The sequence below is a fragment of the Buceros rhinoceros genome, unplaced genomic scaffold (assembly GCF_000710305.1).
Source record: "Buceros rhinoceros silvestris isolate BGI_N320 unplaced genomic scaffold, ASM71030v1 scaffold7892, whole genome shotgun sequence".
In the NCBI taxonomy this organism is placed as follows: domain Eukaryota; kingdom Metazoa; phylum Chordata; class Aves; order Bucerotiformes; family Bucerotidae; genus Buceros; species Buceros rhinoceros.
In genome coordinates, this window is record NW_010400724.1 from 105293 (window position 1) to 129185 (window position 23893).

Consider the following 23893-nt stretch of genomic DNA (forward strand, 5'->3'; position numbering starts at 1 on the left):
GGCATTCCAAATTATTGTCCGCCTTGTCTAACCCTTGTGAGGTCATAAAGTAGAGATTACCAACAAGAGGCAGAGAAGGCTGATAACCCAGATAAGATGACCACGCTTTTGATTGTCACACTTAGGCGGTGAATTTAACTGGCAATTTGACAGTTAGCTAGGTACATCTGGCACAAAAGGGGTTGGCTCCTTGGGAAGGACTGAGATCAGCATCTGTCTATGCCTATCTTCCTCCCAAGTGCTAGATGCCGGTGGGTAGGCCAGTAGCCAGATCAGGCCGGAACGGTTACTATAACTGCCTTGCAGTATCAGGACCTCTGACTGAAAGCAGGAGAGGAGGCAATTCCAGCCTCCTCACAGTGGACTGTGACCTCCCACAGCCGTGGCTCAGTGGTGGCTCAGCTGGCATCCAGGAGAAAAAAAACCTAGTTCCAGCAGGCAGAGCATGAAGTTCCTGGCAGTTGGGGTCCATGAAGAAAAGGAAAATTGACTTGAGTTTTCTGGAGGCAGAATACATTGGCATTTTAAGTGCACCACTTCGTAATTCTTACCAAAGTCCAAATTAACCAGGCCGATACTTTCAACCTGTCAGTTTGTTATCTCTCAAAGAGGAAGAGAACACAGTTCAGGGGACCATGACTTCTGAACAAGAACTTTGACATGAAGTGACTAAGGCAAAAGAAGTGGCACCAAAGGCAGATATGTTACAGGCTACATCAATGAGTTTCCATGTATGCCTGTCCTTTCAAAAGTCAGCTGGACACTCAGTCCAAAGCCACGTACTTAGGTGTCGCCCTAAACCAAGTAAGATCTTCACAAAGCAGACCAGAAGACTGACCCCAGAAAATATCCCCTGAGCAAACCGGGAAGCCAATAGTGAACCTTTCTTTTCCGCATACAGACATCAGGTAAGTGAACACCTAGCTGTGCACTCTAAAGCCACCTCTGCAACCAAATCTAATGACCCAGATAGGGACTGGTCCATTGCACCAAGACGACTGTATCTGGAGTACCTTACTGTGGAAGGAGGTCTTTCATAGGATGCTGCGCACATTCTCAGCAACGGCTCTTCCCATGCCAGATTGCCCAAAGGGCTCAGGCCGAACACTGTAGATTGAGGCCGTTGTCCGTTGAAGACCTATGTGGTTTCTGAGTGCATCTTCAAATGCTGTCTTGCCCCCAGAATCACTGCTCTAAGAGAAGAGACACTAGGCATGCTGCTTTACTTCCACATGGAAAGTACAAATGCTGCTGAAAGGGTTCAAGGATATTGTCAGAACCAATGAGGATGCCTAGCTTAAGAGGAATATTTTAGCGAAAAGCAATGTAAGTTATTTTTCCATTATTAAAATCTATGGAAACACCTGAAGTGCTTATGATCCCTGTTGACATCAGATTTAAAACGTTTTTCTGTCATGACTAATAGAAGTCTGTGAAGGATATCACTAATATTAAAAACTTCAGGATGCGTAATCAAGCATTTTTTAAAAATCTGTTAGCAAAAATAGTAAGTTTCCATCAACCTCTCTCTCACATCACACTTACAGTTTTGGTATTTCTGTGCATGTATAAAGCCCATTTCCTATTGTATTTCTCATAGCACAACTCCTTTGGGAAAACCTAATTCATAAACAAACAATTCCCAGCCCAGATAACTAAATCTCCCTGTGACCCTTTTCCGTACAAACCAACAATAATAACAGAGACACAGTCTCTGTACTGCCATTCTCTGGTGTGTTTATGCTGTTTTAGTAATGATGTAATGGAAAGAAATCAACATCCTATTATTATTATCATGCTAAGGACTGCAAGGAAGAATTGGTATTCTTTAAGGTTTTATTTTTCCATTCAAAACCAAAAGTCTTTCCAGGGTTTTCTAACCATTCACTGTTACAAAAGGTCAAAATATTCCATTATAAACCTTAAAAAGCATGATACTTCAAAAAATTCTTTTTATGACATTAACAGAGCTAATCCATTTTGAGCGATACCTTTTATGAGCAATGTCAGAAGATTACACACATAGCCCTGTGTGCCTCAGTGGTCCCTGTGTGTCCCGTGCATGGGAAGACAGTGACAGAAGTGACTATAATTGACTATAGTGTTTGGGCTCCTCAGAAAGGGTGGGAAGCCACTGCAAGATAGCCCATTCCTTCTGCCCTCTAAGCACAACCACCCACAGCAACGTGCACTGAGAGACGGCTGGACTCTGCCCTCTCCCTCTCCACGCAAGCCAAGGCCAGGACAAGAACAGCTCAGTGTCATCTCCCGAGACTGTCTGAAGCCTTTGTGATTTCCCTGAGCACCACATATTTCAGGGACAGGACATAAGCCATTCAGTCCACCTCCCGCAGAGCCCTATGGCTGACTATTTGCTGACTTCTTTTGAAAGCCAACATCTAATCCTTAAAGGGGGTACAGACTGGGATCAAGGAATAAATGCAATTGAGATTTTGCAAAGATTGCTTGTGAGCTTGGGAGAGAGAGGAAGAGAAAGATGGGGAGACCTGTTTCAGAAAGCAGCGGCTCGCCAACTTGAGAAATTTCTGAAGAAAGCAACCTAGAGTGCGACACCAAGTGCCTATCAGACAAGTCAATGGTCAAGTTCAAGAATTGTGAAGGAGTGCAGAGACATTTCACCCATGGAATTTTTTAAGAATCAAAAAAAGGTAGCTAGCAATCCAGATCCTGAAAATAATAGGGAACCAGCAAGGGAGAAGAATGTGGCTATTTTTGCTGATTTTTTGAAGCCTAACCTTAGCTAGCTTTGAAACCTTCTACATTAGTATGGGTTCTCCCACATAAATTTGGCATTTACATCAGTATATTAGCAATGGAAACAATTTCCAAAAGAGTTCTCATTCTTTTGTCTTCTCTTTGTCTCACTCATGATTCATCTCCCAGCCTCAGCTCTCCACAGGGAAGTAACTAACTGCAGGAGAACAAATAAAAACATGGGAGACTAGGGATCTGTTATGCAGAAGACCCAATGAACCTGCATCCTCTGCAATTCAAAATTCTTCTAGATTTGACAAAGTCTACTTTTAATTTGTCATTTTCTATTGTCAAGGGTAGGGGTGAAAGTACCTTCCAAAGATTCACTTCAAGCTAATGGTTCTGCAGTTTGCTTTATGTTCAAGAGAATGACAACACGAATGTATGTGATGCACTTCAAATAGATACCATGATGGATAAAAGGAAACAAACTAATCCAGAGCATCTCTTAGGACTCAGTCTATCAATTAATGTTTGCCGAGACTGGATTTATTGTATCGAGCACAGCTGAAAATTGTGCTACAGTATTAGCCCAAGTTGCAACACCTAACTTTATGTACTTATTTGTGTGACCATGTCAGGCCCAAAAGCTGTGTAGCTGCCATTTTCAAAGGATACAACTACAGCCCTACACAACACCTCTTACTGTACGTATTAAAATTTTCCATTACCTGGAGATCCAAAATCTCCAACAAGTCTCACCTATTCTCACAAGACAGCTTCCTTAAATTGCATTAGTGCTCCAGGGAGCCTGTGCCGCTTAGCTTAGTGGTCATGTAGCACACAAAGACTTGTTACGGAGACCAATGTCTCCCCAACAATTATACAGTGTAATTAGTGCTGGATGCTACAAAAGTAACAATCAAGCTGTCTTGATATCTATGGAAACTACCTGAAAAACTATACTTTTAAGGTTTCAGCAACAGGGGTTTTTTTAGACCTTTGAGATGCAATTAACAGCACACTGATTGCCTTATTTGCTCATCAAGCTCAGTTGAGAAACACATTTTCGTTTCCAAGGTATGTGCACAGTCCCCATGGTGACTCACTCAGGAATCAAATATGTATCAAGAATAAATGTACATATTTCATACAGTAAAGACCAACCACGAATCAGCAAGGATTTTTACCATTGTTAATTATCTTTATGCACATGTGTGTTCATATCCACATGCATAAGAGTACATAAGGTGCAGAGATGAAGGAAGTTAACTATCCCTTCTTGGCATACTTGAAAGTTTTAGGGTGATGGAAACTCCGTCTCAGATTAGAGACACACTTCAAATCACACTGGTGCCACAGAAAGCACCTACCAGCAGAGTATGACCAGGTCTAGCACACAATTGCCCCTCTTTCCCAGGGCTTCTGCTTCCAGCTGCAGTTCTTTCAGGCTGGGCAAGCAGAGATCTTGACACAGCCTTCCACATAGTCCAGTATCTTTGCTGAATGAAAACGCACTGTGTTTACGGAACTCCAGTGGGGGTTTATGACATTTTTGCATAAAGCTTTATGAAGTTCAAGCCAAGAAAGCAGTGTGATTTTCAGCCAAGAATCTCACTGTCACTTCTGCCTGAGCACAGCAGCATGCAAAGATGCTGCTTCACTCTACAATGTAAGCAAGTGGGCAAGTGTCAGACAAGGAAACACATTCTTGTTCTGGTTATAAGTATAAAACTTATAAACATTTTTTAATCCAGAATCCTCTCCGGTTAGGGCAGAGATGAACAAGGAGAGCCATTTGCTTCAAACGGTACCAATGGCAGAACTCTTCTAGAGTGACACTTATTTCTGCAAGTAAACAAGTCGTCATCAGAGGTAGCAAACTGACATTCTGGACCAGAATATTTTTTAGCACTTGCAAGCTAAGCAGCAGTGAGAGGGGAATTCAGAGATTTACAAATACGAGCACATGCTTTAACAGAGGCTTTAAGACTGCAAAACTGTGGAAAAGCATGGATACATTTTATTTCTCTTGGTTGGTTTGCCCCTAGAGTTAAAGCAGATAAAATTCCTATGTGAACTGCTATTTGTGAAGAGAGGTGCAGTGAGCATAACCAGGCTAGAGGCCCCAGAGGACTTGCAGATGCAGCCTCTCCATTTTATGAGAAGTAGGAAAAAGAGAATTTCTGCTTTAATAAAAAACATCAGTACTTTTCTAATCTTTAAGAGGGATATTGCCCATTTTTTCATGCTGATGTGAGATGGATCTAATCTGTCCATTCTCTTCAAGACACCATGGGGACCAAAGAAGCAGATACACAGATGTGTATACAAAATCAAAGACTGCAGGAGGCATTCTGAATAGCTGTTACATATACTTTGGGAGAAGACTAAAACTGCTGGGCTATAAACACAGTGGGCTACAGTTAGGTACATAGGACCCATGGATGAGGTATTCTTTCGGACGCTTCTGCAAAATTACTTCTGCAATGTCTGGCAGCCAGCATTAAACACAGGGTGATGTGGAGCAAACACTCCTAAAGTTAACAAACAAGGATCCAAAGCAGCTGTCAGAGGATGCTTTTATGCATCAGGGAGCCTCCAACACTGTTCAAATACACTAGAGATTGCATAACAGTGCATAGGATGGCCAAACAGAAAAGAGCTGCATACTACTGATTAGATTAATGTAAATTTTCTTTCAAACAATGCATAAAACCAGCATGAAAGCAATGCAACAAGTTATCCAACTTCATTTCTTCAGATAACAGAGGAAGATAACAGAATCCAAAACCCACTGACCTTCCCAGTTATTCTTCCTCTTTATAACAGGCTGTCTCAATACATTCCTATTAAAAACAAGCTGAATTCTCCACTACAAGTTTATCAGCACAATACAGGAATATGAATTCAAAAGTAACCAGTATCTCGCTGAAGAAAAGTTCTGAAATACCATTTTCCCCTTCTATTCATGATTTAAATTATTTCTGCTGCTTTACTTTTAAAGACCGTAACAGGTTTCATCACCAGATACCGATTGGCAGCCTTAATCTAAACATACTCAGTGACAGCACTGTTAGAGCTCATTAGCATTTTCATCAGATGCTTCTGTCCACCCATATGAGCATCTCCAGTTTTTCTTTCCAGTACATGACCCATGATACCAGCATAGCTTTCAAATTAAAACAAGAAATCTCAGTATAGCTTCAAATCCTTGCTCTTCTGCGCAAGGCTATGACAAAGCATTCCACATTCGTTGGCCTTCTTAAAAGCAGTTTTGTTTTACAGACCACTTCAGTGATTTTTTTGGCATTTCTCACGAAGCTATACAGATTTGACTAAAGCACACTATTTGCTTTCACAGCAATAGTGCAGAGAGCAATAGTGCATGTCACTATAAATATCACACAGGACAATATACACAGATGAAACCTGTGTATACAGCAATGCTCTGACATGAAAGCTGTCAGAAATCATTGTGGGGAAGAATTAAAATACCTCAGACATTAAGTTGATGCTGCCAAAGTAAAAACAAGTTACGATCCAGCTCCAGTTTTTAAGTGAATGAAAAATTAGAGGGCAAGGGGGACAAATACATGGGCTTCACAAAGAATCTCTCCTTGAATCTGCAAAGCAGGCCCAATCAGATCTCATGGTTAGTTTATTGGTCTCAGCACTTAAAAAAAAAAAAAATGAAGTGGTGGCAACGATCTCAACCCCAGGTCATCAGTCATGCAGGTACAAAGCAACCAAATGGAAAACAGATTTTCTGATTCTCTGCATCTCCCTAGAGGCCTGTGCTGCTGTCTGAGGACTACAGCATTCTCCTTTCCTGGCTCATTTGCAAGATAAACATATTCTGGCCTCAGATGCTGCTCCCTTCCAATGCTGGTGAAAACTCCAGTCAGTCTGAGAGATTAAGAGGATGATCTAGGGCACTACTCAATCCAAGAAAAATGCTCATGTGGGAACATAAGGCCGTTGTTGTGACCAGAGGATTTTTTTCCACTGGATCTCTTCTGCAAGTCCAGATTTAATTACTTTCTGTCTTTATTCTTTATCCATATTAAGGTCCTTCCTAGTCACACACTTGGATTTGAACAGATTTTTACAGTACTAGTTAAGTACTGCTTTTCTGCAGTATGAAGATGACTTATGATGACTAGATGTGATTGAGACAGGCCTCGTACCCAGGAAATGCTGGGCTGGATCAGCATGTAGTTTTAACGCTTCTGAACACCCACAGGAAGCAGCGTTAGTGATTAGGTAGATAGGACTCTTCTTCACTACCACATACATAAATTTATAGTTCCTTATAGCTACTAGATACCTCGTGAGAATTTTGGAGCAGCTGCCCCTACCTTTGTAGGCAAGTTCAGCTCTTCCTTTCTGCCTATTTCCATGTCATCTCTGCAGTCTCTTGATCCCTGTTCTAAAACTGATGTATAGTGTTTCCGAATTTTTCAAGCATTCACTGAATTCTAAGCCCAAATCAGCTGCACTTCAGCACTTGGAGCAGCAGTTCCTCCATGCTCCTCAATGCTGCCCTCAGATGGGTATGACTGAGCCCTAAAATCATTCTTATAGCAAAATTTAAAACACTAGTGAAAGACTTTAGCAAAACTGCTAGTTTTGATAAAATTATTGGTGTTACAGACGATCTCATGCCCTTATTACTTATTCCCTTTTTTGAATTCAAAACATATAATTTGAACACCAGGTTAAAAGCTACAACAGGAAAAGGACTAATTTGCTCTGCTAAAACCTTCCTAAAACCTTCCTAAGCAAGATAATTAAACCAGGCACATTAACAAGCATAGACTTCTAAAGCTAAAGAACAGATTAAATTATCAGAGCGACACAGGGACAAATTTTTAGTTGCTATAATTTCATCGACAACAATTGCTAGAACAAATTTTGTCTGATTTATGCCTAGGTTTGGCCAAAACCCCACAAATCTAGAAACCCTTGAATTTTGGGAAAGCTTTGATCCAGTCTAGACTTTGTGGCTCTGATCCACTTCAGCTGGGAAGGACCCAAATCTGCTTAAAATATATTTCGCAACACATTTTTGCCTACGTTTTTTTCAGATAGGTCATAAATACCACACGTAGAACCATTTCTTCACATTCACAACACTTACTAGCAAAGTCAGATATTCCCATCTACAAACCAGAACGTTTAAAAAAAAAATCACTAAAATAAGATGCAAGAGCAAGCTTTAGATCAGTTGACTTGCTACAACGGAGCAAGAAAGCTAAGGTACTAAAATCTGCAGAGTCATAATGTCTGGAAGAAATTCAAGCTGGCAAGAAACTCTACGCGACTTGTGCAGTGTGGAACAGCTTGCAAAACCAAAATGAGCCATATGACTCCCTTCTTGTTATCCCCAGAAGAACCAAGGACTCATTTGACTACAGTTTCTAAACAAACGTATTATGCAAGTCTCTTTTTTTTTTTTAAGGTAACAGCTTCATTCACTGTAGTTAGAAAGCTGTGATTACAAGCCACATAGGCAGGCTGTGGTTTTCAGGTGACTTAGTTGCAAGCGATGAAAATAAATACAATCTAACTAGGGAAAAGGAGCCTGAAAACTCTTCTGACTGCATTTATCACTGATAATTTAACAAATAATCTGTTAATAGCTTAAATCAAGTACAGCCAGACTCTAGATCCACAGATCATAGGATAATTCCAGTATGAATGGACCTCCTGAGGTCCGATGGGGTTGCACAGGCTTTATCCAGTTGAGTCTTGGAAACCATTGAAGACGGAGACTGCAGAGCCTCCCTGGACAGCCTGTGCCCCTGCCTGACTTGTCCTCGGGGAAGAAAAATCTGAACCTCTCATTTCAATTTACAGTTGCCATCTTGCACCCTCCTCACACCATGCACCACTGTGCAAAGCCTGGACCTGTCTTCTTGAACATTTCTCCACAGCCACTGGGCAGCTGCTGTTTGTTAGGTCCTCACAACACTCTCTCTCTTACAGGCTGAACAAGCCAGGTCCAGCAGCCACTCCTTGTAAGGCAAGGGCTTCAGCCCCCTGACTTTCTTGGCAGCCCTCTGCCAAACTCACTCCAGTTGATCAATGTCTTCCCTTTACTGAGGTACCCAAAACAAAGCTCCCTATTCCAGATATGGTCTAACACCTCATTTTCTGCCTGTGCTACTGTTAGTAGAACCCAGGATACTTTTGGCCTTAGCTGCCAGGGCTCACTGTTGGCTCATGTTCAGCTTGCTGTCTACCAAAATACCCAGGGTCCTTTTCCAAAGAGCTACTTCCCAGCCATCCAGTCCCCAACCTGTATTACTGTCAGGGGCTCCTCCTTCCCATCTGCAGGGCTACACATGTGTTCTGGCTGAATTTTCTATGATTTCTGTTGGTCCACTCCTCCAGCCTGTCCATATCCCTCTGGAAGGCATCCCTGTCCTTCAGTATTTTTGCAACCATGAGTGCACTCTATCATCTCTGATTCTTCAGTAAAGATCTTAAACAGGATGGATCCCAAGAAAGGCCCCTGTGCTACTCCAGTTGTCAGAAGCCTCCAGTTAGAGCAGGAATCATTAACCTCTACCTTCTAAGCGTGATCATCTAACTGTCTGTCCATCCAGACTGTAAGAGTCTCATTTATATATAAGACATTGTGGGATATACTTTCAAAAGCCTTGCTAATGCCAAGGCAAATGACATCCACCGCTCTCCCCTGCAACAATAGCGCTTAAGAGTTCTGGTTCTGAACTTCATGGAACTGATCTTAAGTCTTGGCTTGTGGAAGATACGCTGGAAACAATGGCTGGTACACACACTCTCAGAAGGAGTATTCTTCTCCAAAACATCTTGGAAAGTACAGATTTGTGTTACTGGGATTCAGTAGGCCAAATCCTCAGCTGCAATAATCAGCTCAGTTCCATTAAACTCAGTCTATATACAGTATCTCATCTCAGCTAACAATCCTGGATTATTATGCATCTGATATTTAACTTAGCTCTACATGCAAGTTGCACCAACAGGCCCTAGGAGCGTCAAATAGGAACAGCAAGGAAAACCAGAGAGATGCAGAACTCAGTATTCCTTGGAGAAGCATAGATCCAGTGTGCTCCTGCAACAGCCTTACCTTCGCAAGGAAAATCCATGCTGCATATTGCCCTGAGGTTGTGCTGCTTTTCAGCTTCACTGAGTGCAACATCAGAAAGAATCCCAACAGTCCACTGCAAGGGATGGGGAAAGCTTGTTAATAAAGATCTTAATTTCAACTAAGCAACCTCTTACAAACATCTTGGTTTTCCTAATGCAGAATTGCACCGATAATCCCATCTGGAGAAAGAAAGAGCTTACATTACGTCCAGTCATCTCAGGTTTTGTTCAGTCAGACACTAGAGAGTGAGTAAAGTAAGTCTGATACTTTTATGTCTGGTGTCTGATATACATGCATAATAAGAAAAGTAGAGATTATTAGAAACATGAGGTGAAATACTAACTTCAGGCATTGAAATGGCACTGAATAAAGGCAATGCTAATTTCAAAAGGAGCCACACATTTGGCAAATAACTTACTTCAACCTCCACAGAGCCTTGAACTGAAAAAACAATCACTGGAAAGTTTCTGCCTGAAGCTTTCAAGCTGTTTAAACTTCATGAAGCCAAAATTCCAATTTAGAAGTCAAATACATCTTTACTATACAACAAATAGACAGATAACTCAGTGGTGCTGGGAACAGAACACTCCAGAGCTCTCTGCTGACAATTAAGGGAATTTCGATTCTCAAGTTGTATAGGACAGTAGTCCCCAAAGCTCCTGTAGCCAAGACTCCTCTTAAGGAAACTCTGTTCCATACCTCACTTACAGAGCTTATAAGCTTTGGCTCTGGATTTTGTTTCATGTGTGACATACTTACACTCCACTGGTTGTGAACCAAGGAAATAGTGTAAACCACCAAGCAGGGAATAGAAAATTATTTCAAAATACCTAAGGCACAAATTACTGTGTGGCTGGTTGTGAGGCGTAAGAGATTACAAAGTACTCTGGGAAGCTGCATGGGAAAGGAGATAGGATCAACACAGCATACAATTGGTGAGGCAAAAAGCACCTTGATATTCAAAGAGGGTATGCTGTTCTGGATAGCGATGCAATGCAGCTGGTCCCCTCTCTGCAGCAGCAGGAAGGGTTCAAGATGGTGGCTCCCTAGGTCAGAAGTTCCATGCCTGGCTCCAGCACCACAGTCAAGTGCTGTTCCCTCCTCAGTACACGTGGCAAAGTTGCATCTCATCATATCAGAATAGGTGTTTGTGATACACCAAACAGCAGGGTAAGATAACTGCCCAGGAGTAGAAGGTATGAGGGTTTCTTGCATTGTGCCGTAATACAAGACCCCAAAGGACTATCTGCTGTGCCTGGAGCCATGAAAGCAGATGTTGCTTTGATGATAAAAGACAGGCCCAAACTCAGCTCCTTGTTGAAGAAGGCAAAGTGCTGAGCAGTACAGCATTCCACTCTGAGAAATCAGTGAGTTCAGTAAAGCAGCATTGCCCAAACATTTGAAAGTCCAGCAGCTGGCTTAGGTTTGTTGCGCATCTTCTGCCCTGCTGAGGAGTGATTTGAAACTGTTTAGTGTAATCCAGAGATAAAAAGTGGAACAGCTAATTATAACACCTGAAATACTGATGTCACAACATAATTTATTGCATTAAATAAATGGAGTGCTTTGCACCTTACTACTATTGTTTCAGATACGCTGCACTGGTAGCAGATTTACCTGCATCAGTTACCTTTACACCATTTAGGTTTTCCTCCAAATACTTCAAATCTACAAAGATACTAGATTTCAAGATGTAGGAGAGCAACTGAGATGCTTGTTACTCCATCTACTCCCTTTCACTTGCTGTAGTGTACAATGCTACCTGCTATACATATTGACGTACTGGGGCAATGGAAACAGAAGTGTGAGGCTACAGCAGTGGTAAAATTCTAATGAAGTAGAAGAGAAGAATATCTGGGCTAGACAGATATCCATTAGTGCCTGCAGTTAGACCCTGCCTTCAAGAAGAAACAGATTTCATCTACCTACCATGGAACAACTTATTCATTAATACCTAATTGCAAGTTTCTGATAATGTGGCTAGTCCACTCTGGAAAAAAGCCACTTTTGTACCAAAAAGTTATGTACATAGGGAAATTAACAATCATTTTTAATATCCCCTTTTAATGGAAAATCCAGATACAAGTAAGAAAATCCCTAACGATCAGGAAATATTTTGCCATCAGTTAGCATGACTTTTTTTTCCACTCTAAAAAGAAAATACTTCCATTTGGCAAAAGATTGGAAGAGAAAGACAGGAATACATTTTTTGAGCTAATGAAGACCTACAGGAAGCATATTTACATTGCCCTACTAGTATTACTCTATTGGGCAGTGAACTTTTGCTACTTAAAATAAAGGAATGCTTGTTCAAGCTTTTCCCTTTTACCCAAAATAAGCATTCTGCCAAATAACAAGATGTACAGGCAAATAAATCCATATACTGCTGAAGACTAATACTTTGTAATCACTGCAAACAGCAAGTTTTACAAGGGCTAATCCGACTTGAGAAGCATTTGAGAGATGCTATTTATCAAAGCTTTGCTACATGAGGCAAAAATTATTTTACTGGTGACTGGGAATCCTGATCAGAAATGTGCTCAGACACTAACACATATACTTCCAGCACATTTGAATCTAAGGCCTTCAAATACATGTCAACTGATATGCAGAGATAAAACCACAGATTCCCCATGGTTTTACTGGCTTATGTCAGCAGACACTAGTATAACTTATTTTTGTATGCTCCAGAGCTTTTAACTGAAAGTCAAGGTTGGAAGTCAACGGGATCTCTTGTTTTGAAAACATCCACATGACCTGTTACACGGAGGTTACCTGGCACAGCAGCTGCTATGAAACCTGTAGAAGTACAGGAATGGAAAGTCCAAGGCACTGAAGAGATCACCTGAGGGACAAAGCAATATACTCAGAGGAACATAAGAGAGAAAAAATTACCCACTGTTACAAGCAAGAGAACAGCAATTATATTAACATTACCAGTTTAACATTCCTCTGAGCCTTTACGGCTGGCTGACTTTTCATTTATGATGCTTTCCAGCGTGTTTAATGATTTCTCTCTGACCTTGCTTCTAGCCAGTTCCTGCCTTTGGCTGAAAAGGGGGAAAGGGATATGTAACTACTCTTTGCTAGTATACAGAAGATCCTGATTAAGCAGCCCTTGCTGGTGGATAGACAAGTGTCACATCCACTTCTTTTACTACAGAGCTCGTGATAGTTCCTACTGAAGCAACAGGAAACGCACACATATGTTGCCTGTTTCCCTTCTGGCACTTGAACTCTGTCACTCTCGAGTACTTGCATTTTCAGGAACCTGGGCCCTGGTTGTTCTTGGTAACAACAATTCCAAGTAGTTCTCTGGCCTTCAGGCTCTACACGTTTGGAGGAAGAGGAAGCTCCACTTTTCACTTTTTGACATGCAGGACTACTTTAGAATCATAGATTCACAGAATCATTTTTGTTGGAAGAGACCTTTAAGAACATCAAGTCCAATCATTAACCCTGCACTGCCAGGTCATCATTAAACCATGTCCCTCAGCACCACATCTACATGTATTTTGAATACCTCCAGGCATGGGGATTCCACCACTTCCCTGGGCAACCTGTTCCAGCGCTTTACAACCCTTTCAGTGAAGCAACTTTTCCTATTAGCCAACCTAAATCTCCCCTGGTGCAACTTAAGGCCATTTCCTCTAGTCCCATCACTTGTTACTTGGAAGAACTGACTGACACTCACCTCGCTACACCCTCCTTTTCTGCTGGGCAGCTTTCCAGCCTCTCTTCCCCAAGCCTGCAGTGTTGCAAGTGGTTGTTGTGACCCAAGTGCAGGACTCGGCACCTGGTCTTGCTGAATTTCATACCACTGGCCTCAAGCCCGTCGATCCAGCCTGTCCAGACCCCTCTGTAGAGCCTCCTCCTGACCTTCAAGCAGATCAACACACCTGCCTAAATTGGTGTTGTCTGGAAACTTAAGAGAGTGCACTTGATCCCCTCATCCAGATCATCAATAAAGATATTACAAGAGAACAGGCCCCAGTACTGAGTCCTGGGGAACATAACATTTTTGCTTATCATGTCTGTCTGTCCTGGTGGGGAAATGCTATATATACAATACAAACCACCAGGCAAAAGGGGGAAATTATGTTTATGAAAATGCTTTTTCCTTTGTTTTTATGTCTGAGCAAATGTCTAGTGAAAGTAACAGATGATCTTCTTTATCCTTCTAACTATTAAAATACCAGTATGATAGGAATCCTAGTCACCATGAAATACACAATTCCTCCATTTCTAGACTTTGATCTTGTGCTACTTCAAATCCTCTCACGGGCTCAAGCAATGGGCTAGGTCTTACAAAAGCAACAAAACAAAATCTCTGCATAGCATTGAGAGCAATGCAGGGAATGAAACTCAATTCTGTATGGACTGCTGGGACACTGCTCCAAAAAGGACATATTCACCTAGGGAATCCTTGTTCTTTACCACATACCACCTCAAAAGCTGTTCTCTGTTGTCTGTCCCATGCTGCTTCTTTGCAAAAGGCAGCTAAGAAAGTTATTAGTAAATATCATGCAAATTACACAGTTAAACAGCCTTCTCTCCTCTTCTTACAGGATATCATATTGTTGGTCATATTCCTGTTGAATTCCAGACCTAAAATCCTACAGGTTTGGGAAAGGCAATAAGGAAACCTAAAAGGAACAACTCAATCTACTTTACCTGCTGGATGGGATGCAGAGGCCAACAGCACCACGCTAAAAAATAAGAAAACATTAATTGTATAACTACGGAATTTATGACATGGCCTGAACATTATAAACTGACAGCTTTGTGTTTGGTTTTTCATGCAGAATAACTGAGGCATAAGTAACAAAAAAAAAAAAAAGTTGCTTGGGAAGGAATCTCTGGGATCACCAAGTGCAATCTCTCACCTGAAGCAGAACTATCACCAATATTTGATCACGTCCTCTGGTGTCTCAAAAACCTCCAAGCATGGAGATTACAACCTCTCCAAGTAACTTGTCCCAGGGCCACTCTATCCTCCTAGTGAAGAAGTTTTTCTTGATGTCCCATCTTCAAATCCCCAAAGCTGCAATTTATGGTTGTTGTTCCATGTTATACCATCTGCCACTCTCCTTCAAGAAGGTGTAGGCAGTTGTTGGGCTGCACCTTGGCCTCCGCTTTGCCAGTCTCAACAAGACTAGCTCCTTCAAACTCTCCTTGCAGTAGGCCATGAGCTCTAAGTCCCTAACAATGTTAGTAGCCCTCTGCTAGATCTTCTACTTCTCAGCATCTTTTTTGAATTTGGAGGCCCAAAACTGAATAGAGTAGTTCCAGCTGTGGCCTCAGCAATGCTCATGACAACTTCTCTTGATCTGACAGCCATGCTTCTTCTAATGTAGCCCATACATGGTTTGCTTTAATTTTCCAGGAGCATGTGCTACTGCCTTATATAGGTCTCATCATTCACTGTTACTTCCAAGTCCTTGTTTCAACAGACTTGCTGTTCAGCCAGCTGGTGACATCACTGGTTAACTCAGTTACAGAAAGGGCAAATGCTGCAATTAAACAAATTTTTTAAAAATGCGTGAAAATGAAAACAAAAAACAGGCCAAACAACTTAAAGACACAAGTGAACAAGAAAACCAGCTGTGACCATTCTTATCACTTATCGTATCACTTAAGATTTCTGAGGTCTTACAAAGACTTCATCCTTTGAGTTTGCGAGATAGGCTGTACAGAGCCCTTTTCAGTGCTACTGATTTGCCCAGTAAATTTCAGATTTTTTTTTTCAATTTTTTTCCATTCCATGGTTAAAAGGCTACTGAAACATATTCTGGGGCACTGTAAGATGGGAGGAGCATGCATGTCTCCAAAGCAGAGCTACAGCTTCCTCCAGTTACCAAAAACATAATCCATGACAACACAAAGGAGAGGGAGAAGGAGAAAAGAGTATCTGGAGAGGTTGCTTTTTGATAAGCAGCAAAGGTAAGAAGACATTCATTAATGTTATGAATGCTAAAGCTAGGCAATTTTCTCTCGCTAATTGCAATTCACTAGGCCCAGTAATGGCAATAAAGTGCCAAGCCAGCCAGTGGAGTAGTGGAAGCCTGCACAATGAAAAGTTAAGGCAAAGAAAGAGCTGGAAGTGGTTCCCAACACACAAGGTGATGGCTAGAAAACTGAACTCGCTGTAAATGAACTACCTCCAGAACCTGCAGCAGTACAGTTGCTTGTCACTGAAATCAACCATGAAAGACAATGGGCTGAAGGAGGAAACGTTTCATGAGTGACAGGCAGTTGGGTATTTTAGGCTTAATGTTTTATACAATGTCTTTGAAAGGCATCAGCTGGTACCACTTGATTGCATTGCCAATAATTAAGTATGTTTTTAAAAGATGTGGTTGTCATGAAGATATTAAACACGGCAAAGCAGATCACTTACAGCAGGCAAGTCACCCTGCCCCTCCTTCCCACACACAGGCACTCTCCCCACACGGAACATCAAGAGGAATTCACAAGAAACAGGCCCAAATCCTCAGTTTCCTGGTTATGATAGAAAAGAAAGTGAAGGCCTATTGCTTTGGACTGAATAACAGAGAAAACAGGAGACTGGCAGGGCAAGTGAAACAGTATCTGCAGTGATGAGAATTATGACTAAACTGTGTTTCTCCACTTTTGCTTTTTTTGTTATTAATTTTTAAACAAAAAACCAGTGAGATTGGAAAGAAACGCTCAGAGAAAAACCTCCTTCTGCAGTCAAGAGGAATTGATAACCCTACCAGACATCCAGTCATCAATCCAAAGAAAACAGGAAGAAAACAAAACCTTCTTTGTGAAATGCAATTCAGGTTAAGGCATTAAAGCTGTACTGTAACTCTGCTCTGAACAGAACACCAGTAGAAAAGACACAACGATGTTGTAAAACCAGATTAAGTATTCAGAGGTTTTCATCAGGACAGCCTGGACACAAGCTGCAGCAAAAACAAAATCCCTGTGCCGGATTTCTCTGCTCCCCTCTTTTTCCCCTGTACTCAGTCTGAGGGATGGGTCACCTGTGGTTTGCTTTCTGCATAAAAAGAGGTTTTTGTCAGCAAGAATGGCCATTTATGCCTGCAAATCTACCCTTCCCTACTGCAGAAAATCTACTGCAGCTTTTTTAATTCACAGGAGTGACAGATTAGCAGCTCTTCAACAAGCCAGATGTTGTTTAGCTGCACAGAGCAGCCTTTACCTCACGCCTTTGTCAGTGCCATTTATTCACCATTTGAAACTCCCCTGCTATAAGCCTTTGTTTTCTCCTTGCCAGTGACTGCTAGCTCTCTGGCATGACTCTGCGTACAAGTATCAGACAGCAAAAGACACCGGAATGTACTGAAATTTTCTCCAAGGTTCTCCACAAAGTTACAGATCTCTACCTGCCTCATCACAGGAGAAAGTCCAAGATGAGCTGCAACCCTTTTCTAAAACACCTTATGTATCCCTCAGCACGCCAGGCAGACATTACCACCCTCTCCCCTCAAGGCAGTTAGCTAGAGGGAAGAAATCTGGCTTCTTTCTTGATAAAAAACGGGACTGGAAAGGAATAAAAGAAAATGCATGATTACTGGAAAAACCACTAGGAAGTAGAGAAGTCAGAGTGCAGGGAAATATAATACTGCAGTAAAAAAAAGGTGGGGGGAACAAGACTGGAGGATTAGAGGAAAGTTCTTGGAAGTACCATTTCCCCTCTTCTCTTCCTCCCCCTCCCTGCCCCATATGCGTAAATGCAAGGGAGATAGATGAACAGGATGAGGCTGGGCACTAAGAAGTCACATCACCCCTCCCTTCTCTTCATAGCACAGCCCTGCTTTCCCCCCTACATTTGTTCCTGGTCTGGCTCCCTTTTTAAAAGCCATTGAATAATCATGCTGTAAGTTATGGATGAGAACACCACCACACTTTCAGCATCAGCAAATATTTCTTCAGATCTGTTCGGTTCTGGAAAGTTCCCATTCACATACATTTAAGACATTCTCCTCTCTCAAATTGTTTCAGATTTTAAAACAAAGATGTAGGCATGTAGGGATAGCATACGTTAGGAGACTTGGCTCTGGACCTCTGGAAGTGTCCAGCAGAGCCAATACAATTAATGTTTCTTTTTAATCTAAACATATAATTTTTTAAATCTAAACATATGGTTTTTTAATCTAACGTATTGGTACATGCTAATATCCAGTAGCTTGGGGCAGAACTTTTAATCTGCTCTATCCAGGCAGGCTCTACACTCAGAGCACAACTGTGTTTTCATACTGAACAGAAATGCCTTGAACAGCCTCTGTTGTAACAAACCTATATATTTTCATACATATTAGGAAAAAAAATTTTCACCAGAAGAGCTATCAAGCACTGGAACAGGCTGCGCAGGGAAGTCATGGAGTCACCATCCCTGAAGGTATTTAAAATACGTGTAGATGTGGCACTTAGGGACATGGTTTAGTGGTGACTTGGCAGAGTTAGATTTATGGTTGGACTCAGTGATCTCAAATGTCTTTTCCGACCTAAATGATTCCATGATTCTAAACACTATCTGGCTGTGTCCACACAGCTGCATTTTCTTCCTCACACAGTCACACGCATGTGAGTTGTCTGATCTAGATTAGAAATAAGGAGCTATAAATGCCCATTGATAATAGTGCTAAGAGTAGAAAGTTGCACTGATACCACACTGGCAAGTTCCTTCATAAATCACGGACTCATAGAATCATGATCATATAGACAAGACCACCGGTACACATTAGACTGTCCTGTTCTGGAGGGGAAACTGGGATCCTGTCATGGCCAAAATAGTCCTCAACAAGCCCTGAGTAGAGGAAGCAGCTCTCAAACATGGTGACCAGCTTCATCTAAATTAGGGATCATCTCCAAGATAACTACATATGCAGAGGTATCATGAAGAGACAAACTCTACCAGTGTCTCCTGCAGCACGAAGATTTCAGCCCCGTTAGTCACTGGTGGACTTTCACAGCAGTAGCATATCACATAGGTCAGAAACAAGGAGAGAGCTTCTACCAAATTTCACACCCTTTTGAATATCGACAGCTATTACAACAAGACAAAATGCTAAAAGAAATCAGATGTCATTTACCCCATTGCCCATGGTACTGTTTGTTTTCCCTAGACAAGTGGAGGTCCAAATGCTATGGACAGCAAGCTTCTCTAACAGGTAGAAATATACACACACATAGATAGATACTTAGGTATACAGGTATCCACAGACCCAAGCCAAATAAATAAGCATCCAGTCTTTCTCTAAGACACCTGTTTTCCAACAATTGCTTTCTGCCATCATCTCACAAGCCACGCTGACTTTTAAACCCCTTAATGATAAAATACTTTGCAAGCTTTGACAATGTTTTTGCTAAAAAGAGCCATCTTCCAATTTGCACAACTCCTTTGCTGGATTTGTTTTTTTTTTTAAATGAATGGTTTTAAAACACATACCACTTTACCTCAAAGTTCCTTAGCAAGAAGTTTCAAAAGCGTCTAAATCAATAATCATACTTCCCATGTAATGTGGAACTCCTGCTCTCTGCTGGACACAACTTCACAGACTTCAAGGGATTTTGTCAATTAACACAGCAGGGAACCCAGCCCTGACTTTTCAATCAAAGGTGCAAAATAAAGACCTTCAGCCAAAGTCTGAATTTTGGCTCAGATGCAGTTTTTAACTAAAATGCCAACTGAGAGCCATAGTCAGGCAGGTGCCAAATGAAAAATCAATTGATTCTACTGCTTGTTTTATGATTTGCCCTTCAACACAGACAAATAGCTACATCTCATTCAAGACTTCACACGTTTTTTCTGCACATAGCAGCATATTTGCAAATTCCATGACTAATTCTTCAAAACAGCTTCAATAAACACAACCACCTTCTTTTAGTAAAACTGATTTGCTTTGTACTTCATAGTAGATGGAAAACTACTGACTTAAACAAAAGCCTTCTTCAAGCATATTGATATTCAGATATTAACACACGGAACTCTGGTGAATAGACACTAGAATCATACAAACACTAAATCAGAGGCCTGCATTACTTATTTATTGAAAGAGGAGACTTGATTGTACTAACACAGAAGGAGATACCCAGTATTATCTCACAGAGAATGCTCAGATAAGTGAGAATTGAAGGAACTGTCCTACACTGGTGTCCCCGATGTGTTCCTATTACAGATATTTAACGTAGTCAGACAAGAGCACACATCCATCTAATCCAATGAACTTGCCCAACTTCACTTTCATTATGCTTATTCTTAACTTCTGCTCTCCAATCCACTCTTATCCAAACTAATTTATGAAGTTCATTCCTTTTGACCATCGTTTCTTAGAACTTAGTACTCCATAGCATTCCCATACAACTTTAGCTACCACTCCCAGAAAAGAGGTCAACTAATAGAAGATGTTATTACGGATGGAGGAGAATCTAGTAAAGTCTCCATACGCCTTACTTCAAATAAAGCCTCACAAAAATCTAGTGGAAGCCAAGCACACCTAATGTTCTGGCTTATATGGCTCTTTGATGAAAGGACTGACTTTTCAATTTTTTTTTAAATAAAAAACCACAGAGGAGTCTGGTCAGTGACTCAGGTTCTTTCACTAACTAGAAAATAACAATCCACTTTTGTATCTCCAAAGTAGAAAAAAAATACGGAAGTGTGAATTACTCAATCCCACTCTGAAATGGCACTCTGAACAATCAGTTACTGCTCACGTTCTTCACACATCGTACTTCTGTAATTGCTACCTCTCCCTCTGGCAATTTTGTACAAGTTTTATTTTCTGAAGTGAGCTATTGCCAGGGAGTTACTCTGTAAATATTATTTCTGGAAATGATAAACCACTTGCGCACATGATGATTAAAAAATTCATAACTAACACCTCGTTACCTCCCTAGGTGTATATTGGCATCCCCGCCTATGACCATAGCCAAAAAAATTAAGTTGCTAAGCCACTCAGCTTAGCATCCTTCTTTCAGTGAATGTCCTTAAACACATTTAAGTATTGGTAGCTATGAGTTTCCTAAACGAGTCACAGTTGAGAATTAAAATATACCACATGTGGTATGGCATTTCAAAGGCTTATTGATTTTACCTGAATACATAGTTGATGTACTGTTGGTCCAGATCACTGAGAGAAGGGAAAGAAAAAAAAGCGTTCTTTTAGTAATGCAGTTCATTCTATATAAGGGATCAGTAGCATTGTAACATTGTAAAATTACATATTATTGTATAATACATGACACAATGCTATAATTAGGTAATATTAACATTATAATAATATCCATTATAACAACGCTGTATTAATATTCTAATACTATCAATATATTAATCAGCATATTAATTTACACATCATTTGCACAATATTTCTGTTGTTTTTGTCAGTGGGAGTCTCATTTAAAGTTAAGATGAAGTGTGACAAACTAAAATTTAGACCTTTTAAACAGAGATAGAAAATGGTTTTGAAATAAATGAGCTATTCTACACATGCATATGTTATGTACATATACATAACATTCAGTGACAATGAATCCATCTCCATCCATACAGACACCATGAATATCTAATGCCACCACCTTTCAAAGGAACTATTGTCTGGCTGAATTCTAACACACACATGGGATTAGTGCAAGGTTTCAAGGTTTTAAAGGCACTCGGCCATTCCAGTCTGGTGGCAAGTCACCAGCCACTAAACACTTTTGACACAGTGTCACAAAGGGAGATCCTGACAGATTCAAACCATGCAGCAGCTTTGAAGGCTTACACAAACCAATATTGCCTCTTAATGCCTCTGCCAGTAATTAGGAGTTCCTTTCCCAACACTGAGTCATTACCTTTGATAACACACTGTTAAAAACTAATCAGTGTTCAAGTTAGCAGTGTAACCATCAATAACCAGATGCTATTGTGGCTTATAAATATGGCTCCTCTTGCAAGAGAAGTCATTAATGATTAACCAAGAGTGGCCCAGCTCACCCTGATAACACAGAGACCCCTACAGTCTACCTGACTGCTACACAGATGTGTCTCTAACCCTCTTTGATAGCAATTTCTTTCTTTTTAAAAGAATATGAAAACACATTACCTTAAAGAGCTAGGTTTCCAGAACTTGTGAAAGACTTTGTAAGCCCCTGTAATTGAAATGACACATGTAATTGCCATAACACTCAATCATCCTGACAAACAACGGCTTGTTTGGCTGAGGTACCAGTAGGCGTGGAACCCCTCTGCATTACGGTTTAGCAACGTGGTACAAGGATGGCTAAACTATGAGTAAAATCAACCTATCACTTCAAATTAATGGTTTTCAAAGTGTCATCATCACAGAATACTGTCATGCTATCTGTTTCTGCTAGTCCTTCTGAAGAAAACTACTAGCTCCAGCAACTATAAAGGAGTGTGTGTGTACACGTGTGTATAAATACACACAGAAAAGTGATGCAAAATGGGTTCTTCAGCCCACTCCAGTTTTTGGGTAACTTCTATGATGTATGTTCATCTATGTGGACCTCTACAGATCTTGGCTCTGAACCACCTTTCTTGTTTAGCTTTCTCTCAGCTCTAGGGTCTCCAGGTTCTTTATGTTCTTGAGCTACCCACCTCTTGGTTAGCTCCTATTTCTGTTCTGGAGAAAAGCTTTATGCATTCAAGGAAGGAACAATACAGCTTCAGGGTCTATTTTTTCAGACTCTTTCTTCAAGGCTTTGTAGGGGTATTTTTGATTCACAAAGAAAACCAGAACGTGAAAAGCAAATCCAGTAGAACACTATGTAACAGATGTCCTCAATTCTGCTTCTGTTAGCCAAGCTGAAGGGTAGAACACATATCCTTTCTCTAATGCTCTGCCTTGATTAACTGTGTGATAAGTTAGTTCATCTGTTTGCCTTCTCTTGTAGCATCTTTGTTAGTTGATAGGAAATTTAATCACGCAAAAAAACCCCAAGCAGCCATACAACAACTTTATCTCAAAACCAAGAGAAATGGAAAGACGCTATATACCAAGCATAAATACGATGTCGGCACTTCCTACATGTTTCAAGCATACAGAATAGGTCACCTGAAGACTCTCTAAGCAGCTTTCCAATTCCGTGGCCTAGCAGTGCTTTACAATTAAAACCTCTAGGCTTTGAGAAAGCAATAATATCACTCGTTACAGAGAACAAGTATTTGAAGTGAAAAATCCTTAGCTTTTTCTGTTATCTAAATGAGCAAATGTTTACCATATAACACTTCCTAAAGCAAAAAAAAAAAAAATCCCATTATTTTTTATTTGGATGTTAACAACATTTTCCAAAGGGATCTCCAGACTTCCCTAGACGCAAATACATATAATCACATAACCTCTGCCCTGAAAATTTCACCGTATGAAGAGACCAAATAAAGAAGGTATCATCTTTAATTTGCAGTCAAGACTTAACATATGAACAAGTCACTTGCTCAGTCTATAGGACAGCTAAGAACTAAACACAAGTGCTTTATTAGCCAGCCTAACGCTCCAAAAGACACAAATCTCCTAGTTAAAAGTTCCTCTTCTTGTTTTCTCCAGAGTTTCTGAGTCTGACTGTTTCTAGTTTTTCAGGAAAGAATTACAATTTATCCAAATTAATGTTTAGTCTGAAAAAAGACAAAAGAAAACCTGACAGGAAATGGAATTTTTTTTTTTTAAAAATGCGTATGATTGCATAAAAAACGCCCGACATTTCAACATCCTTCCTCTGGGAGCATATTCCATGATATTTTAGAACATCTTTGTCAGTTTTTAAATAAAATCAGCGTGTGCAATGAAGCTCCAACTACAAGTTATTGCTTGGTTTTTTTCACATCTCTTCTCCCCTCAAAGAAGTGTATCTTAGTAGGCAAGCATCAAAAAATCCCAGGAAAAATTGTACATATATTTTCTCATCCGCTGTTAACTGACTACACTGTCTATTCTGTTGTTTTCAACATAAAAGCTGTAATCAGAACACACTTTCTTGTCTTTGCGAAGCTTCTTCATTCTTTTGAAGTGTTTCTTAGATCAAGAACCTTAAATATCAGTAACTTTATAA

General features: G+C 40.6%; 1 protein-coding gene across 1 annotated transcript in view; it reads right to left on the reverse strand.

Moving 5' to 3' along the window:
- The window catches only part of TMEM241 (transmembrane protein 241), a gene marked incomplete at its 5' end in the record, with an annotated part of 56305 nt that overhangs the window by 18126 nt on the left and 14286 nt on the right, over positions 1–23893 (reverse strand). The window contains 5 exons of the mRNA XM_010132003.1: positions 9833–9926; positions 12629–12698; positions 14528–14562; positions 20941–20976; positions 21931–21976. Of these exons, the coding sequence (XP_010130305.1) occupies positions 9833–9926; positions 12629–12698; positions 14528–14562; positions 20941–20976; positions 21931–21976 (281 nt within the window). The remainder of the gene's footprint in view (positions 1–9832; positions 9927–12628; positions 12699–14527; positions 14563–20940; positions 20977–21930; positions 21977–23893) is intronic.